General features: G+C 38.3%; 1 protein-coding gene across 1 annotated transcript in view; it reads right to left on the bottom strand.

The window, feature by feature from the left end:
* Positions 1-424: 424 nt before the first annotated feature.
* Positions 425-14,980, bottom strand: part of ctnnbip1 (catenin, beta interacting protein 1) — a 32,370-nt gene continuing 17,814 nt past the window's right edge. Inside the window, exon 4 of the mRNA XM_066671839.1 lies at positions 425-2,741. Coding sequence (XP_066527936.1) covers positions 2,683-2,741 — 59 coding nt within the window. The 3' untranslated portion in view covers positions 425-2,682. The remainder of the gene's footprint in view (positions 2,742-14,980) is intronic.

Here is a 14,980-nt window from a genome sequence, read left to right as displayed (position 1 = left end):
ATATTTTCACCCGGTATCAAATGCTTGCGTTGCTGTTTATGAAACCTTTGCTATTGGTTCTAGATTCTAGTTTTGTAAGGTGACATGAACTAGGTAGAAAGCAAATATTAACACGTATATAAACAATGAGGATTGTTTTTTTTTTCCATTTTCATCAGGTAAAAATATAGGTTTTACTTTGCTCCTCGCATGATTCTATGTAAATATATTAAAGAAAAACTACTCGCAAAGTGTAACTCTTTAGCCAAACTACACAAAGACAATGCAATACTTAAAGCTTCTCAATCAGAATTAGAACCATAATCTTCCAATTGCAGTTTATCTTGTTTTTTGAACGTGCAGTGGCCAAAAAATAAAATAAAATAAAATAATAATAAAGTCCCAGATGCCGCCCCCCAAAATAACACTGCAATTCCTAGGCTTAAACCTTTTTTAATGGTTCAGGTTTTGGAAGCATTAGGCTGAACATCATGGAAGCAGCCGTAAAGAAAAACAACAATCAAACTAAAATGCCAACAATACAACATACCATCACAACAAAGTTTAATAGACACATGGACAATCGAAATGTAAAACAGGGATGAAAGATGGAAGCAAACCTCGAGTGCAGTAAAACATGATTGTAGGTAACTGAAGGTTAAAGGACATTTAGTATTATTTTAGAACAAAACCTTTTTTTTGAGGCTCCTGCACGGGTCTCACTGCTTCAGAATATTTCATAGAACATCTAGATTTGCCCAAAAATATACATTGTATCCTAGAAGAAAAAAAAATGCATAGACAAATGAGGTTTTAAAATGTTTTTAAAACAACAGTAAACATTGTCTCATAAACAAGCTCGCAAGTGGTGATACAGCTGTTCAGATAGAAAGTTGAAGAGGGCCATAACCACAGAGGAACAGCTAAAGACTTATTGCCAACTGGTAGGGGTGTAACAATGCATCTCTGACAAATGAGGCATTTTATAAAATTGCCATTCTTTTAATTATACATGAAAACGTAGTTGAATTATTTAAAAGTAAAAAGCAGCCAACTCTCCTCTTCCTCCTAGCACTAGTTTGGTAGTGTCATTTTATAAAGATTTATACTTCTATAAAAGAATGTAAGTCACAAGAATGTAAATCATGGTTATTACAGAACAAATCATGGGTTAAATGCATCATTACACTCCTAACAGAACACCAAAGACGATGGATTGCATGTTGTGGTTTATTAAAAAAAGGTCTAGTTTCAACAGAATCTAAAAATGTTTAATAATGGTCACTGTGGCAGGGCTTTTAAGACCTTCAGAGATCTACTTCAAGGTACACCATAAAACCACGAAGCAGGCATGCGTCATTTCAAAACACTAAGTTACAATTAAGTTATACAAGATAACAAAATATGATCGCATATTAATTACTCGGTATAACGTCATGTCTTCAAAAAAGAAGCAGAAACAAATGATCAGAATACAATTTTTTCAGACATTCCAGTTAAAAAAGGTTTGGGCAGTTCATTTTAATTTAGTTTTTTTTTCTTTTCAAAGATTCCCTTTTTATTTTTCGACTGCCAATACTCAGAGGACTAGAAACACTACATATGGGCATACTGAATATCTGATACATGGCAGGTGTTCCAAAGGCTGAGATTGTACTGATCTACGAATCAGTAAAAACTAATCTACAGCAACTTGTGTAAAAATGTCTTCTTGCTGAAACTAAGGGGATACTGTTCACCTTTAGTTTTAAGATTAAAATCTGCAAAATAAATAAGGATTCAAGACATTCATTAGATATCTTTAAAAATTCGTTTACAATAAAAAGTAACTGTTGGCACAATTCATTCACTAGAATATTTTTTTTTGTATGTCTTTAAAATAATAAAAAAAAAATTGTGAAATTTCACATTAATCCAAACAACACCCACCCCCCCAATCCCAAAGAGACATTACTGGATGAGTCAGGAAATTCTTATACACCTTTTGTGCGAAAAAGCACAATTTTCACACGCATTCTCACACTCCATGTCCTTGAAGATGTAGTGCAGTGGCTTCCTCAACATCTTGCACATTTAATGTGATGAGATTGTGACGTGAGGATAACAATCTGGTTGAAAGGTAAAATATTTATAATAATTAAAAAAATGAAATGCAACACTTTCCATTATATCCACCTTAATGAGCCCCATACAAAATACAGCAACGAGGAACAAAACAAAAACAAACACCATGCCCAAAACTGAGAACCCTTATTTAACTTATCCAAACTTATTTTTGCTCATGGTTTGACCAGACAAAAGAAACTCTTGGTCCATACAGTCTCTGACCAGGACATGGACACACAACACACAGACTGTCTGAAGCATGATGCTGACCAAATATGAAAAAAAAAGAAGGGGGTGGGGGGTGGGGGGAGACAAACAAACAAACAAAAAATAACAACAAAGAAACAAAATGTCACACTGACTAATTATTCATGACCTCCTCGGACAGCGAGGCACAGGGTTGCTGGCTCGCAGCTGTGTGACGGTTAGTGTGAGGAAGAGGAGGGGAGTGAGGAAGAGAGAGGGGAATAGAGTAGGCAGTGAGCTGTAGAGACCTGCTCCTCTCCATCTCACTCTCAGTTCTGTCCCTCTCCATCAGTCAACAGTGTTGTGTTGCGTTGTGTTCAGATATAGGAGGAGCCGCTGGGGGGCGAGGGGTCACTGCCTTCGGTCCTCCGTCTCTGATCTGGAGAAGGCCATCACCACATCTTCTGCACCTGGGAGGCACACATACCGTTTGGAAAACAAATTAATTTAAAGAAAAATGTATACAGGGCGTCTTAAAACTATGGGAACACACGTATATAATAAAAACAGTTTGGCAGATGGAAAATTTTAGAAACACAATAAACAATATGAACTAGTTTACCGTTGCATGTAAAAGTGTAAACATCCCTTCTCAAATAACATGTTACACTGACATTCACAGAGGAAACATTCTCTACAGGGCGCTAAGTAATTTTGCAAATTTTAAAGCAAAATTTCTATTAGCTGAGTTTGTTACACTGGCAAAAAAACTACAAAATATCTTCAACTTTTTCCTCTAATAAGATGAATTCAGCAAATAAAAATGTGGATGTGTATTTACACTCAAGTAAACATTGGTAAGGGTGTGTCCAAACTTTGGCTTTCGACAGAGCTGTACAAAGGTTAAAAACAGACAAAAAGAAATAAGATATATACAGTAATCTCTCACTACTACGTGGTTCATCTTTCGCGGATTCGCTACTTTCCGGGTTTTTTCAAGGGGGCTTTTTTATTATTTACATGTATTAGACTAGGCCTGAAGGTGACAAAATATATCATTTACAAGTGTTTCTTACGTACAGTACATGTATTGTTCACATCCACATCCGAGTGAAATTTTCTTATGCTAAATCACAGCTTAGAAATGACTCTATTAAAGAAACTGGTAGGATATCACATGTAGTTCTAGCTGAAAAACATTATAGAATGACTGTTTAATGCAAAGGGTGGGTTTTTAACAGTAACAGGCAGGGTTTTAAAAGTCCAAATACTCGTTAAATACATAAAAAAAAATCTTTCCTGTACTTCGCGGAAATTTGTTTTTCACAGGTGATCTTGAAACGCATCCCCCGCAAAAACGAGGGATCACTGTACTACATTTTAAAAAGTTAATCAAATATAAAGGGTAAACTTTCTTATAGATTCAACTCAGGAAACCACCTGGTAAAAGTAAATTAATTTAATAGTATAATGGCCTATATAGTGGATATCCAGTGAGCCACTTGTCTCTATGCATTATGGGAACGAAGGTCTTGAACAAAGCACTCAAATTTGAGAATGATAACAATGGTAATGTCCTATTGCCATCACCAAAGAAGAAGAAGAAGAAGAAGAAGACACCTCGGTCCCTTGCAGTTTCCATCTGTTTCTGGGGGATACCCAGGCACTCCCAGTCTGACCTGCAATCCTCAAAAAGAGCTGATGGAAATTGCCGGGGACAGAGGTGCCTGGGCATCTTTGCTTGCCCTGATGCCACAAGGACCATGACATTGATTAAGTGGAAAATAAAAACACATCTCTATTTTTGTTGATTTTTAATTTAGTACACGTGAACACAGCAGCTGTCTCTCAGACTGTGTGAAAATGTCATAATCAATGGACCAATAGAAATTATAGGGGGGGGGGGGGGGGGGGGGGGGGCTCTTCACACTGACTTCCAGCAAACGTTAAGAAGGTTTTTCCTTCTCTATAAAATTACTATTTTGAACAGCAACAATGTGTGGGTACCTGTCTGTCACAGTGAAGAAAATACCTGCCTGAAGAAGGAATAGATATATAAATTCTGCCACTATACAGAGAGAGAGATGGGTAAAGATAAAAGATGTCACTTGTGATGTTAGTCAGGTATCAGGCTCGATTCTCAGAAGGGAGGGCTAATCAATTCAAATCCTACATTACGGATTCTGTCTCAGCTCAGAAAACAAACTCAGTTTGGGAGGTAAACAGGATTTGATGTCCCAGCTGTTCTAAGATGATGCATTAATAAATACAATTTCATCAAAACAGTAAATAATCAGAGCAAACACTTGACACCCCTTCAAGCTCATGAGCAATGTTCCAGACCAGGTGAACGGCTGAATGATGGGGTGGTGGAGGTTTGTTATGGAGGAAGGGCTCTTGTGCTTTGATGGAAACGTCCCAGGTCCTAATCGAACCTGCTTGCTGAAGCGGATTTGTCCTTGTCAGCAGCTCAATAAGGCAACTGCACTCTCAGCCAAGTCAAAAACAGCGTATCCCGTGACCCAAAACTCTGCCGACCCTTGTAATTTCAGTGTGGCTGTTGATAAAGGTTCATACTGAGAAAACTTGCATCACTTTCATCATAAGATTCATAAAAGCAGAATAAAAAAGCAAATCTAAAAATAAACTCTTATTTTTTCTCCCCTTTTTATAAACTATTTACTTAAGGCCAGACTTTTGTGTCCCTTTCTGTGCTTAAATTCAGTTTCCAGTGTGTCGCTAATGTGAGTTATAACCGGTTACAATCAGACAGACTTTAAACATGAGTTATTGATGATAAATCTTTGATCTGAGTCTTCCTTTTCAGTTCTGCAGCTATGCTGCTTGAAGACACGTTTTAAGTGCTGCTTCTGATGAAGATGCCTGTTCTTATTTTTCTGCACCTTTGCTATAAAAAGCTTTCACTGCTTCACATAACACCTTGTGGTCTGATGGATTTAATTATGTGCAAAGATAAAAGTAGGCCACAGTTTGTATTAAACAAATGAGCACCCACAAGGTTGTGTGTGTGTAAGAGGGTGGGGCTTTTCCATCAGAGGATGTAATAGCACAGTTTGTGCCAGGCACAGAGATTTAGGATTGGTCATCTCCGTGGCCCACATCAGAGGCAATCATTAGGATGTTTCTGTACTGGGTTCTGCTTGACCCAAACTTAATAAGCAGCAATGCTGAGAGGCCCTTTTATGTTTCTTCAATCTGCCTTTTATGCCTGAGATCCTTCCACATCACACAGGCCTCCCCCGGTAAGGAAGGAGAGGGCTTGCCCTATTGCCTGGAACCATTTGCTCAAGTCCCTTCATCAGCTCTCTGTCAATATGGAACAGGCAACAGCTTCAACTTCAAAGAGTGCTTCTGGTAGTACAGAGGTTGCCAGGGCATTTTACTATATCTACACTAAGCTACATCTGCACTTCACTACATTACTACATTAAACTACATCCGTTACACCCCATTCTATTAAAACCAGGTACTCTATTTAAATGAGTCATTTAATCTCACAATTAAAATGTACTGAACTGGTAATTATTAGCTCTAAAGTGTGATGTTAGTGTGTGCTTTGAGGTTACTACAATGGTTGCACAATGACAAATGCATGTTTCTCATTAATTTGGAATGACTGAAGTTGAATATTTGGGGGATATTTGTCTGAGGAAAAACATGCTTTTCATTATCATTATTTTCATTATTAAATAAGTGGCACAGCAGACTTTATTCAATACAAATTTCTATTTTAATGGGGATCTTGCCTATGGTTTCCCTAACATTATTTCCAGGCCAGTTGGTAGATTTGGTGACAATTTAGATAACACAGTGAGTACATTAGACTACCACATAAAGCTTTACAGTGAGCTGTGAAGGACCTCAGATTAATAACACATTAAAATAAATGTAGAAACATCAAAAAATTAAAGAATTCACAATATGACAGTTTAGTGGGGACTTGAAAAAAATAGGGCTACTCTGCAAACAAATTGTACTCAAAAAAGAATTTGTACATGAGAGTAGACTTCAGTGTGGAGCTGGAATAAAGATATATAGTATATATTTATTTATTTTATTTTAATTTATTTAATTAACAGGATTAAGCTAATCCTATTAACGTGGCAAGAGCTTCGCTCAACTGAGTCAGTCCATTTGATCTGTTTACCCTGCATGGCTTGGTCACTATAGAGAGCAAGTTAAAGATGAACAGATGAATCAATTTATGTTCATTCTTCTTGCATCCACCTGTAAACCAGTGTGTCACACGTGTTCTCAAAACACAACATTTTTTAAAAATGGAAATGTAAAAGCCACTGTAAGACAAAGCACAAATCCTGAGGTGTGGACTTTCGCTTTTTTACACAAAAAACCTATGCTTGAAAAGACATAGTCTACCATTAGGTATAAGAGAATTCACATTAGTCATACCATCAGCTCAAGAAATATTAGTATCCACAAACTGTAGGGAAATTAATATTTAAAGCCAACAGTAAAACAAGTGCTCCGGAAAAGAGGACAGATATTTCAAGGACTCCTTGTCCTCTGTTTCTATGGTGAAAGAGAACCATAAGGTGAAAAGATGGACATCTGAGAAGTGGTTTAAAGGCAGCACAGCTATGGATTATTATCTGTTATGACCTTTTTATACTCGGGAGAATACAGCTCTTTTTTACCATCTGAAAAGGCTAAACACGTACACCATTTTTCATCAGTAAAATTACCTAACATTCAAATCAGCAAGGAGAATGTCATGACATTCAGATACATAAAATGAAATGCATGTATTACAACCATGAACATCTGCTCTTTCTTTTCTTATTAGTTTATTGAGCTTGACACATTGCAACCAAAATGGCCTGGCATTTGTAACAAGCAACATAAAATGAAGAAGGGCAGTAATTAATTAATTAATTTACAGGGGCCACACTGATGTACTCCCTTGTCATCCTAATATAAAACAGCAAATGAAGATCACTGAAGTCATCTGAAAAGCCCCAAGAAAGGATGCTTCCACCTTAAGAATCTAGTTCAGGGTCGCGGTGGGTCCGGAGCCTACACGGAATTATTGGGCGCAAAAGGAACACCAGGGGGCGCCAGTCCATCACAGTGCGACGCACACACATTCACTCACACCTATGGACACTTGAGTCGCCAATCCACCTACCAACGTGTGTTTTTGGACTGTGGGAGGAAACTGGAGCTTGCTAACATACTGTAAATTTTAAAAATACTGTATGTATAAAAATGCACCTGTGAGGAAATGTTGTGTATTAAAATGATATTTATCCTTTGTCAGCATCGACAGCCATTATCATCATGAAAATGCCTGATATCAGTTACTATGGCTACTTGACACTGATCCAGTCTCATCTCTGTTATGTAACAGTGCCCACTCTTGCATAAGGGTCTGATCATGACACAGAGGGTCAAACAGTGGCCCCTGACAAGCTGCGTATTAAACCCTCACACTGCCACTGAGGGATGTGAGGGGAGGATGAAGCCGGCTGTGTGTTTGGACTCAGCTCAAGCCTACACCACATATACACACACGTCAGGACCCTCCTGAGCTGTTGCCTAGCAACAGAGCCCAATCATATTGCATCATCACCCGTCAGGCAGCTAACGCTCGTGAATAAACAGCTGCTGCATGCTCCATCTCTCTGTTATTTTTCTCTGTCACACTTCTCTCCCACCTCATAATGTAACCTCTTCACCATCTCCAACCACAGTGCCCTATATATAACTTTAAATTTTAAAATGGCAAATTACATAAATTTACTGGATACCAAGTTAGTAAAAGCTGGAATTACTGATTTGATCTTCAGCTAATTTACTCTCTTCTTATTATTAAAGGCCTCTGTCTTTCCTTTAGTTGACACCTAATTATTCACATCAGCCTAAAAACATAAGATTTATTTTGCTTTACACTCAAGTGTTAAAAGGTATAACCTAGTAATCGTGATTCACAGATATAGCAGGCAGAGTGAATTGCTATGGCACCAGACAGAGGCAGGATGGAAAAAGACAGTGGGGTTGAGTAAACGTAGCAGAGCCAGAATTAGATGGCCAGTTTGGGAAGCAAGTGAAGTGATAAATCATGGTTGATGAGTGTGCTGAGCTGACACAAACACACACACAAAAACACAAATACGGTTAAATCTGGACAAACTGACACATTACCCAGGGCTTCCTCTCTCAGGAATCAGAAATCTCCATCAAGGTGATAAGAAATCCACACAGATGCTGGCATTTGTATTGAACATAGAAGTGTAAACCTCTTTAGCCACTGAAAGAAGGGCTTTAATTGACTTCTCCAGGTATGTTAAGTTTGTGGCAGAAGCCTGAAATCCCATATTAAAAAGGACAAACCTATATTGTCTAGTCTAAGATGTCTAAGATGGATTGTTTCAATGACTCCTATTTTTGCAGAGATTGATTTGTTTGAAGTGGGGCTGGGGCACTTGCTGCCTTTTGGGTTTACGCTTGGGCCTAGGCCTCATGGTCACCAAGCTCAAAATAATATATAGAACTGAACTGTCAGTCGTGTGAACTTCTAAGACTTTTGGTGATCTAAGAACTAATGACCCCCTGCAAAGTCAATATTGTGTTGGTTTCCCGGGTTCCACCTTGACCAGGACTACACAGAATTGTGAACGGAAATTGAACATTAAAGAGGTAAATACAATTGTGTATTAGATTTAAATGCTAACAAGGAAATTGTAGTTAATGTGTAACTACATATAGTAGGTCAGTGGCTACACACACACACACACACATGACTCACTTCACTGTGAAAAGTCTTTAGCTGTGGAAAGTCCTAAGACCTCCCTTTGTGTCCCAGTGCTGTTATGAAAGGAGGGGAATTAAGGATTATCCTGTCTGCAAGGATTATAAAGTCTAGCAAAGCTGACAAAGGTGTGTTGACGTTGATGTGGTAAACATCTACTGCAGTAGCTGAAGAGAACCCAAATATGGGACATAGTCGAATGTTCTGTACTTTTGATTTCTCCACAACACAGATGCTAAAACCCAGACACTGCAGTGCTCTGGGGGCAATATATTGACAGCCACTGCCTATTAGAACACCAGGGTTGAGCGTGTAAGAGCAGTGGCATTGATTTTATACTGGATAAAGCACGGTATGTGTGTTATGCCCTTTAAATGGCTATACATGTGGTCATACAGTGTTTTCAGAAGGGAGGAGCCCGCTTAAAGGTTTAACGATGTAGCCCTCGCACCATCCGCCTATAATTAACACTCCAGCTGCCTTCAGGCCCCCTAATGAGGCCTGTTCCTGTCCTCCAGTCACACGGCACCATGGAACCCCCGTCCGCCGGGACCCCACCTCCTCCTCTTTCCTATCACCAACCCCTTCACCATGGAAACCCTCCACTGTACGGCATTGTTCTGTCCCCAAAGCCCAGTGAGGGGCCTACAGGTTCACTTACAGCCTCATCACTCACTATCACTCCAGCTAAAGGCTTTGTACTCTTCTCTGAGTGCAGCAGGGCCACTTATCCGCAGCACTGAACCCTCTCCTCCCACCAGCATCCCCTTATGGGCTTTCATATCTAAATAACACAAGCCAGAAACTCAATATGTGTGAGGTCCTTTTTTCAGCAGGAAAACCAATAATCTATAATATGTTTCTTAAATATTTTTGTCACTGGCATAAGGTCTGGTTAGCATAGAATATTTATTCTACATAAATGACCTTTATGAATTTTCCTTACTTTTAAAATATATGAAATTGAAATTATATTGAATTTATAGTGTTAAATTTGACCATTCAAAATGCACCGTTCACTCCTAGTAATTTACATTATAAATGCTATGTATAATAAATTGCATTTGAGAAAACATATGTATATATATTAACATATTATGAGTGTATTGAAAAAAGAAAAACAAACAGAAGAATGGCACTATGGTGTGTCCATAAATCACCTATTTACAGAAAATTTCTAAAAGCTGACCATAGAGTTCATGCCCATATTTATAAGACCTTTCTCTGTAGAGATTTCCACCAGACCAAAACTTCAAGGCTCCAGAATCAATTAAAAATGCAGTGGAAAAAATACATAATTCACATATATGCTAATGAGCCAATTAAACACACTCAAATGCAAATTTGTTAACCCATATATTTGTAAACAGTCAAAATTGGCAGTTCTTGTGTTACTCTTTCAAGTCAGTTGAAGAAATTATTTTCAGAACTAGTCTGGTGGCTTAGCCGGTAAACAATTCCCTAATTTCACACTTGTCTACATCTGAAGAATCAAATTTGACCAAAACCAAATATGACAAGGCTTTTGAATGTAGAAAGTCTAATTCCTTCTCTCACACACACAATACATTCTCTTTCACAAATGTTTGTTTACATGAGAGAAAAGCTGAACAGAGCTTGAAAGAAGCAGGCCCAGCATCCCCTCTCTAGAGTCCTGGCCTATTCTGATCCACACTTACAAACCACCCAAATGTGCTGGCCAGCAATGAACTTTCAGTCGTTATGCAGGTCTCATTACACACAAGACACTGATATTTCTAAATAGCAATACCTCTCTGTAGTAATTGACTGTGGACTGCGACATAAAAATAAGCCCCCACCAAAAAAAAAAAAAAAAAAAAAAAAAAGGGTTAAGGAATTATCGATTTGTGCCATGCTCTTGATTCACAAGAGCCGACTTTCTCTGCAGAGCCCTTTAATAATTTCTATACTTGCTCTTAATTTTGCTCCATAGTGCTGCCTGACACAAGAGCAGTACAAACAAAGAAAATGTTTTGGAGAGCAGCATGAAAACCCAAAGACAATCAAATAAAATCAAGGCAAGGCAAGGCAAGGCAAGGCAAGTTTATTTATAGAGCACCTTTCATACAGAAGCAATTCAAAGTGCTTTACAGAAAAAGAAATTACATTAAAAGCCAGAGTAAAATCATAAATTCCAATAAGACAATTACATAAAAAGAGTAAAATGATTAAAATGATTAAAACAATTTAAAATGACAATAAATGAAAAGAAATAAAAGAAATAAAATGCCGTTACAGAAAAGTGCAGAATATTTTAAACTGAGCTGTAAGCCTGCTCAAACAAGAGAGTTTTAAGTCTTGATTTAAATGTGTCTAACGTTGGGGCACTTCTAATATTCTCAGACAGTTGGTTCCATTTAAAAGTGGCATAGTAGCTAAATGCTGCCTCCCCATGTTTAGTTTTGACCCGAGGCAGGACTAACTGACTAGTTCCTAAAGATCTGAGATCTCTGCTCGGCTCATATCTCTGTAGCAGATCTGATAAATACGCTGGTCCTACCCCATTGAGACATTTATAAACCAGTAATAACACCTTAAAGTCTATTCTATAACAGACTGGTATCCAGTGTAAGGATTTGAGGATGGGGGTGATATGATCTCTTCTTTTGCTCCGAGTGAGAACTCTGGCAGCTGCATTTTGAATCAGCTGAAGCTGTTTAATGGTCTTTTTTGGAAGTCCAGCTAAGAGACCATTACAGTAATCAATCCTGCTAGAAATAAAAGCATGGATAAGTTTCTCTAGGTCTGGTTTAGTCAGAAAATCTCTAATCTTACTGATGTTCTTAAGATGGTAAAATGCTGATCTAGTAACCGCTTTAATATGACTACTAAAACTGAGATCTGAGTCCATTGATACACCAAGGTTGCGAGCCAGTTCTTTAGATTTGAGGGCTCTCGAGTCCAGATACGTAGCCAATCTTTGTCTCTCAGTGCTATTCCCAAATAGTATAATCTCAGTTTTATCTTTATTCAGCTGCAGAAAATTGTGTCCCATCCAGTTTGTGATGTGTTCAAGGCACTTGCTTAATAAGTCAACTGGGCCAGAGTCGTTTGGGGACAGGGCCATGTAAATCTGAGTATCATCTGCATAGCTGTGATAGGACAGCCCATAGTTCTGTAGAATCTGGCCAAGAGGAAGCATATATAAATTAAATAAAAGTGGACCAAGAATAGAGCCCTGGGGGACACCACAGGTTACTGGCATGTTCTCTGAAATATTATTTTCTATTTCTACAAAGTAGTTCCTGCCTTCCAGGTAAGAAATGAACCACTTCAGGACTGTTCCTGAGAGTCCAACCCAGTTTGCGAGTCTATCTATAAGAATCTTATGGTCAATGGTATCAAAGGCAGCACTAAGGTCAAGAAGTAATAGAAGAGATACCTTTCCAGCCTCTGTATTTAAGCGGATGTCATTAATTACCTTGATTAGAGCAGTCTCAGTGCTGTGATTAGACCGGAACCCGGACTGGAATTTGTCTAGGCTGCTGTTTATGGACAAGAAACCAGTGATTTGCCTGAAAACTATTTTCTCAATGATTTTGCCCATGAACGGTAGATTAGAAATTGGCCTGTAGTTACTTATCAGAGAAGATTCTAAATTTTTCTTTTTTAGAAGAGGCTTTACAACTGCAGTTTTTAGTGAGCTCGGAAAAACCCCCGACATGAGTGAGGTGTTTACAATGTGGAGTATGTCTGGTGCTATAGTGTGAAACACACTCTTTAAAAAATTGGTTGGTAGTGTGTCAAGACTGCAAGTGGATGATTTGAGATGATTAACTGTGTCAGTTAAAATATTACTATCAACAGTACTGAACTCTGACATTTTAACTAAGGAGTTTTTATGAGGTGATGGAGAGGGTACAGACTCATTGTTGGATATAGATGTACTAATCGCTTGTCTGATATTCTGGATTTTAGTGTTAAAAAAGAATGCAAACTCATTACATCTCTCAGTTGATACTAATTCAGGGGCCATTGGTGTGGGTGAGTTAGTAAGTCTGTCGACCACGGTGAAGAGGATTTTGCTGTTGTTAGTGTTATTGTTGATGATACTAGAGAAATAGGATTGTCGTGTTTTGCATATTGTCGCGTTGTATTGACGTAGCCTATCTTTGTAGATTTCTTTGTGAATATGAAGACTTGTTTTACGCCATCTGCGTTCTGCCTTGCGACACTCCCTCTTTTGGATTTGAACAACAGAAGCATTTCTCCATGGTGCTTTCTGTTTGCAAGACAAGGCCTTCATTTTAACTGGCGCAATCTCATCCATTACACTGACAATTTTTGTATTAAAACTATTCAGCAAATCATCAACAGAGTTGGATCGTTCACATGGTGTAGTGCACAATTTACTCATGAAAAGTGTAGCTGTGCAGTCCTTTATAATCCTTTTCTTGACACAAACTCTTCTATCTCTGATGACTGGTGAGGCCCACATATCAAAGAACACACAGTAGTGATCTGACAGTGCGACGTCCTTCACAGTCACTGATATGTTGAGACTCTTTGAGATAACAATATCCAGCGTGTGACCATGACAATGAGTACTCCCTGTAACATGCTGTGAAAGACCAAAAGAGTCCAATATGGCAAGTAGTTCCTTGGCAAAACAGTCCTTGGGATTGTCGATATGTATGTTAAAGTCACCAGCAATAACAAAATGGTCAAAGTCTGTAGAAATAAAGGACAGCATCTCTGTAAATTCATCAATAAAATTAGCGCTGTACTTCGGAGGCCTGTAGACAGTTACTAGTAATATCTGTGGTGTCCCTTTCAAAACTACACAGAGATTCTCAAATGTTGTGAAGTCTCCAAATGATAACTGCTTGCACTGAAAAGAACCATGGAACAAAGCAGCTAGACCTCCACCTTTTCTGCTGGCACGAGATGCATTTAAAAAATGAAAATCTGGAGGAGCCGACTCCAAATCAAATCAAACTTTATTATGGAGACACAGAGCAGCATAGTCTCTGATCTAATCAGCAAGTCACACTCACCTTAGTGACCCTACTCCAGTTTAAGAACGGGTGTTATATAAAATTCCACACAAGCAGGGATTGGACACAATCTTTTAATCACTGAGTGACTGTCTGACATGATGCTTTAAAAACGAATGAATGCAAACACTACTCTTGACCATGTCCTGCACTTGTATAGTACACGGTCATTCACAGCTGTTGCAGCCGTATGCAAAAGAGAGTTTACAATCTAAGAACACGGAGTATGATATATGAGTTCCCACAACAATATCAAAACTAGAGAGTGCTAAAACACTAGGTGGAAAATATAAACATGCAACATTTGGCAAGTGCAAAAAACCCGTGGGCAAGCACATATGTGAAATATGCAAACTCAGGGAGGAATTGAGTGTGCACTGATCTTAATATCGCCCTCAAACTGGCTTTTTTCATTCTTAATGAATGAATGAGGGTTTCTGTCAGTGAATGCTATTTGCTGATGTCTCGTGGTCTTCTGACTGCCCGCCTACTATGAGAAGCCTTCTCTAGAAAAACAATCATGGAGGGTGTGTACCTTTCAGCCATTCGGGGTTTCATTCTGAAATCGGTAAACAGAAAACATAAGATGACCTGTTATCTGTTTTTGGGTGTGAAAACTGAAAAGAAAATCGCAAAAAAGAATAAAAACAGGATCGCTCCGTCTGCGTTTGAGAGAAGAGTCCTGCACGACTCTGAAGCACCACTTTCTAAATGTTATAGTTATACATTGGCATTGAAAGTTATTCACATAACATTTGATATTAAAATAAAAACATCCAAAAACAATTCTGATTAGTGCATTCCTTAGTGATCATTGTCTAGTTTCCCAATTCATTTATTACCTGTTCTCACACTTCAGACATTAAAAGCAGTAAAAATCTCTTAACACGTCATGTTCATA

Source organism: Hoplias malabaricus, chromosome 5, assembly GCF_029633855.1.
Source record: "Hoplias malabaricus isolate fHopMal1 chromosome 5, fHopMal1.hap1, whole genome shotgun sequence".
Taxonomy (NCBI): Eukaryota; Metazoa; Chordata; class Actinopteri; order Characiformes; family Erythrinidae; genus Hoplias; species Hoplias malabaricus.
Note: the sequence above shows the minus strand (reverse complement) of the source record. Positions and strands in the feature narration are given on the sequence as shown.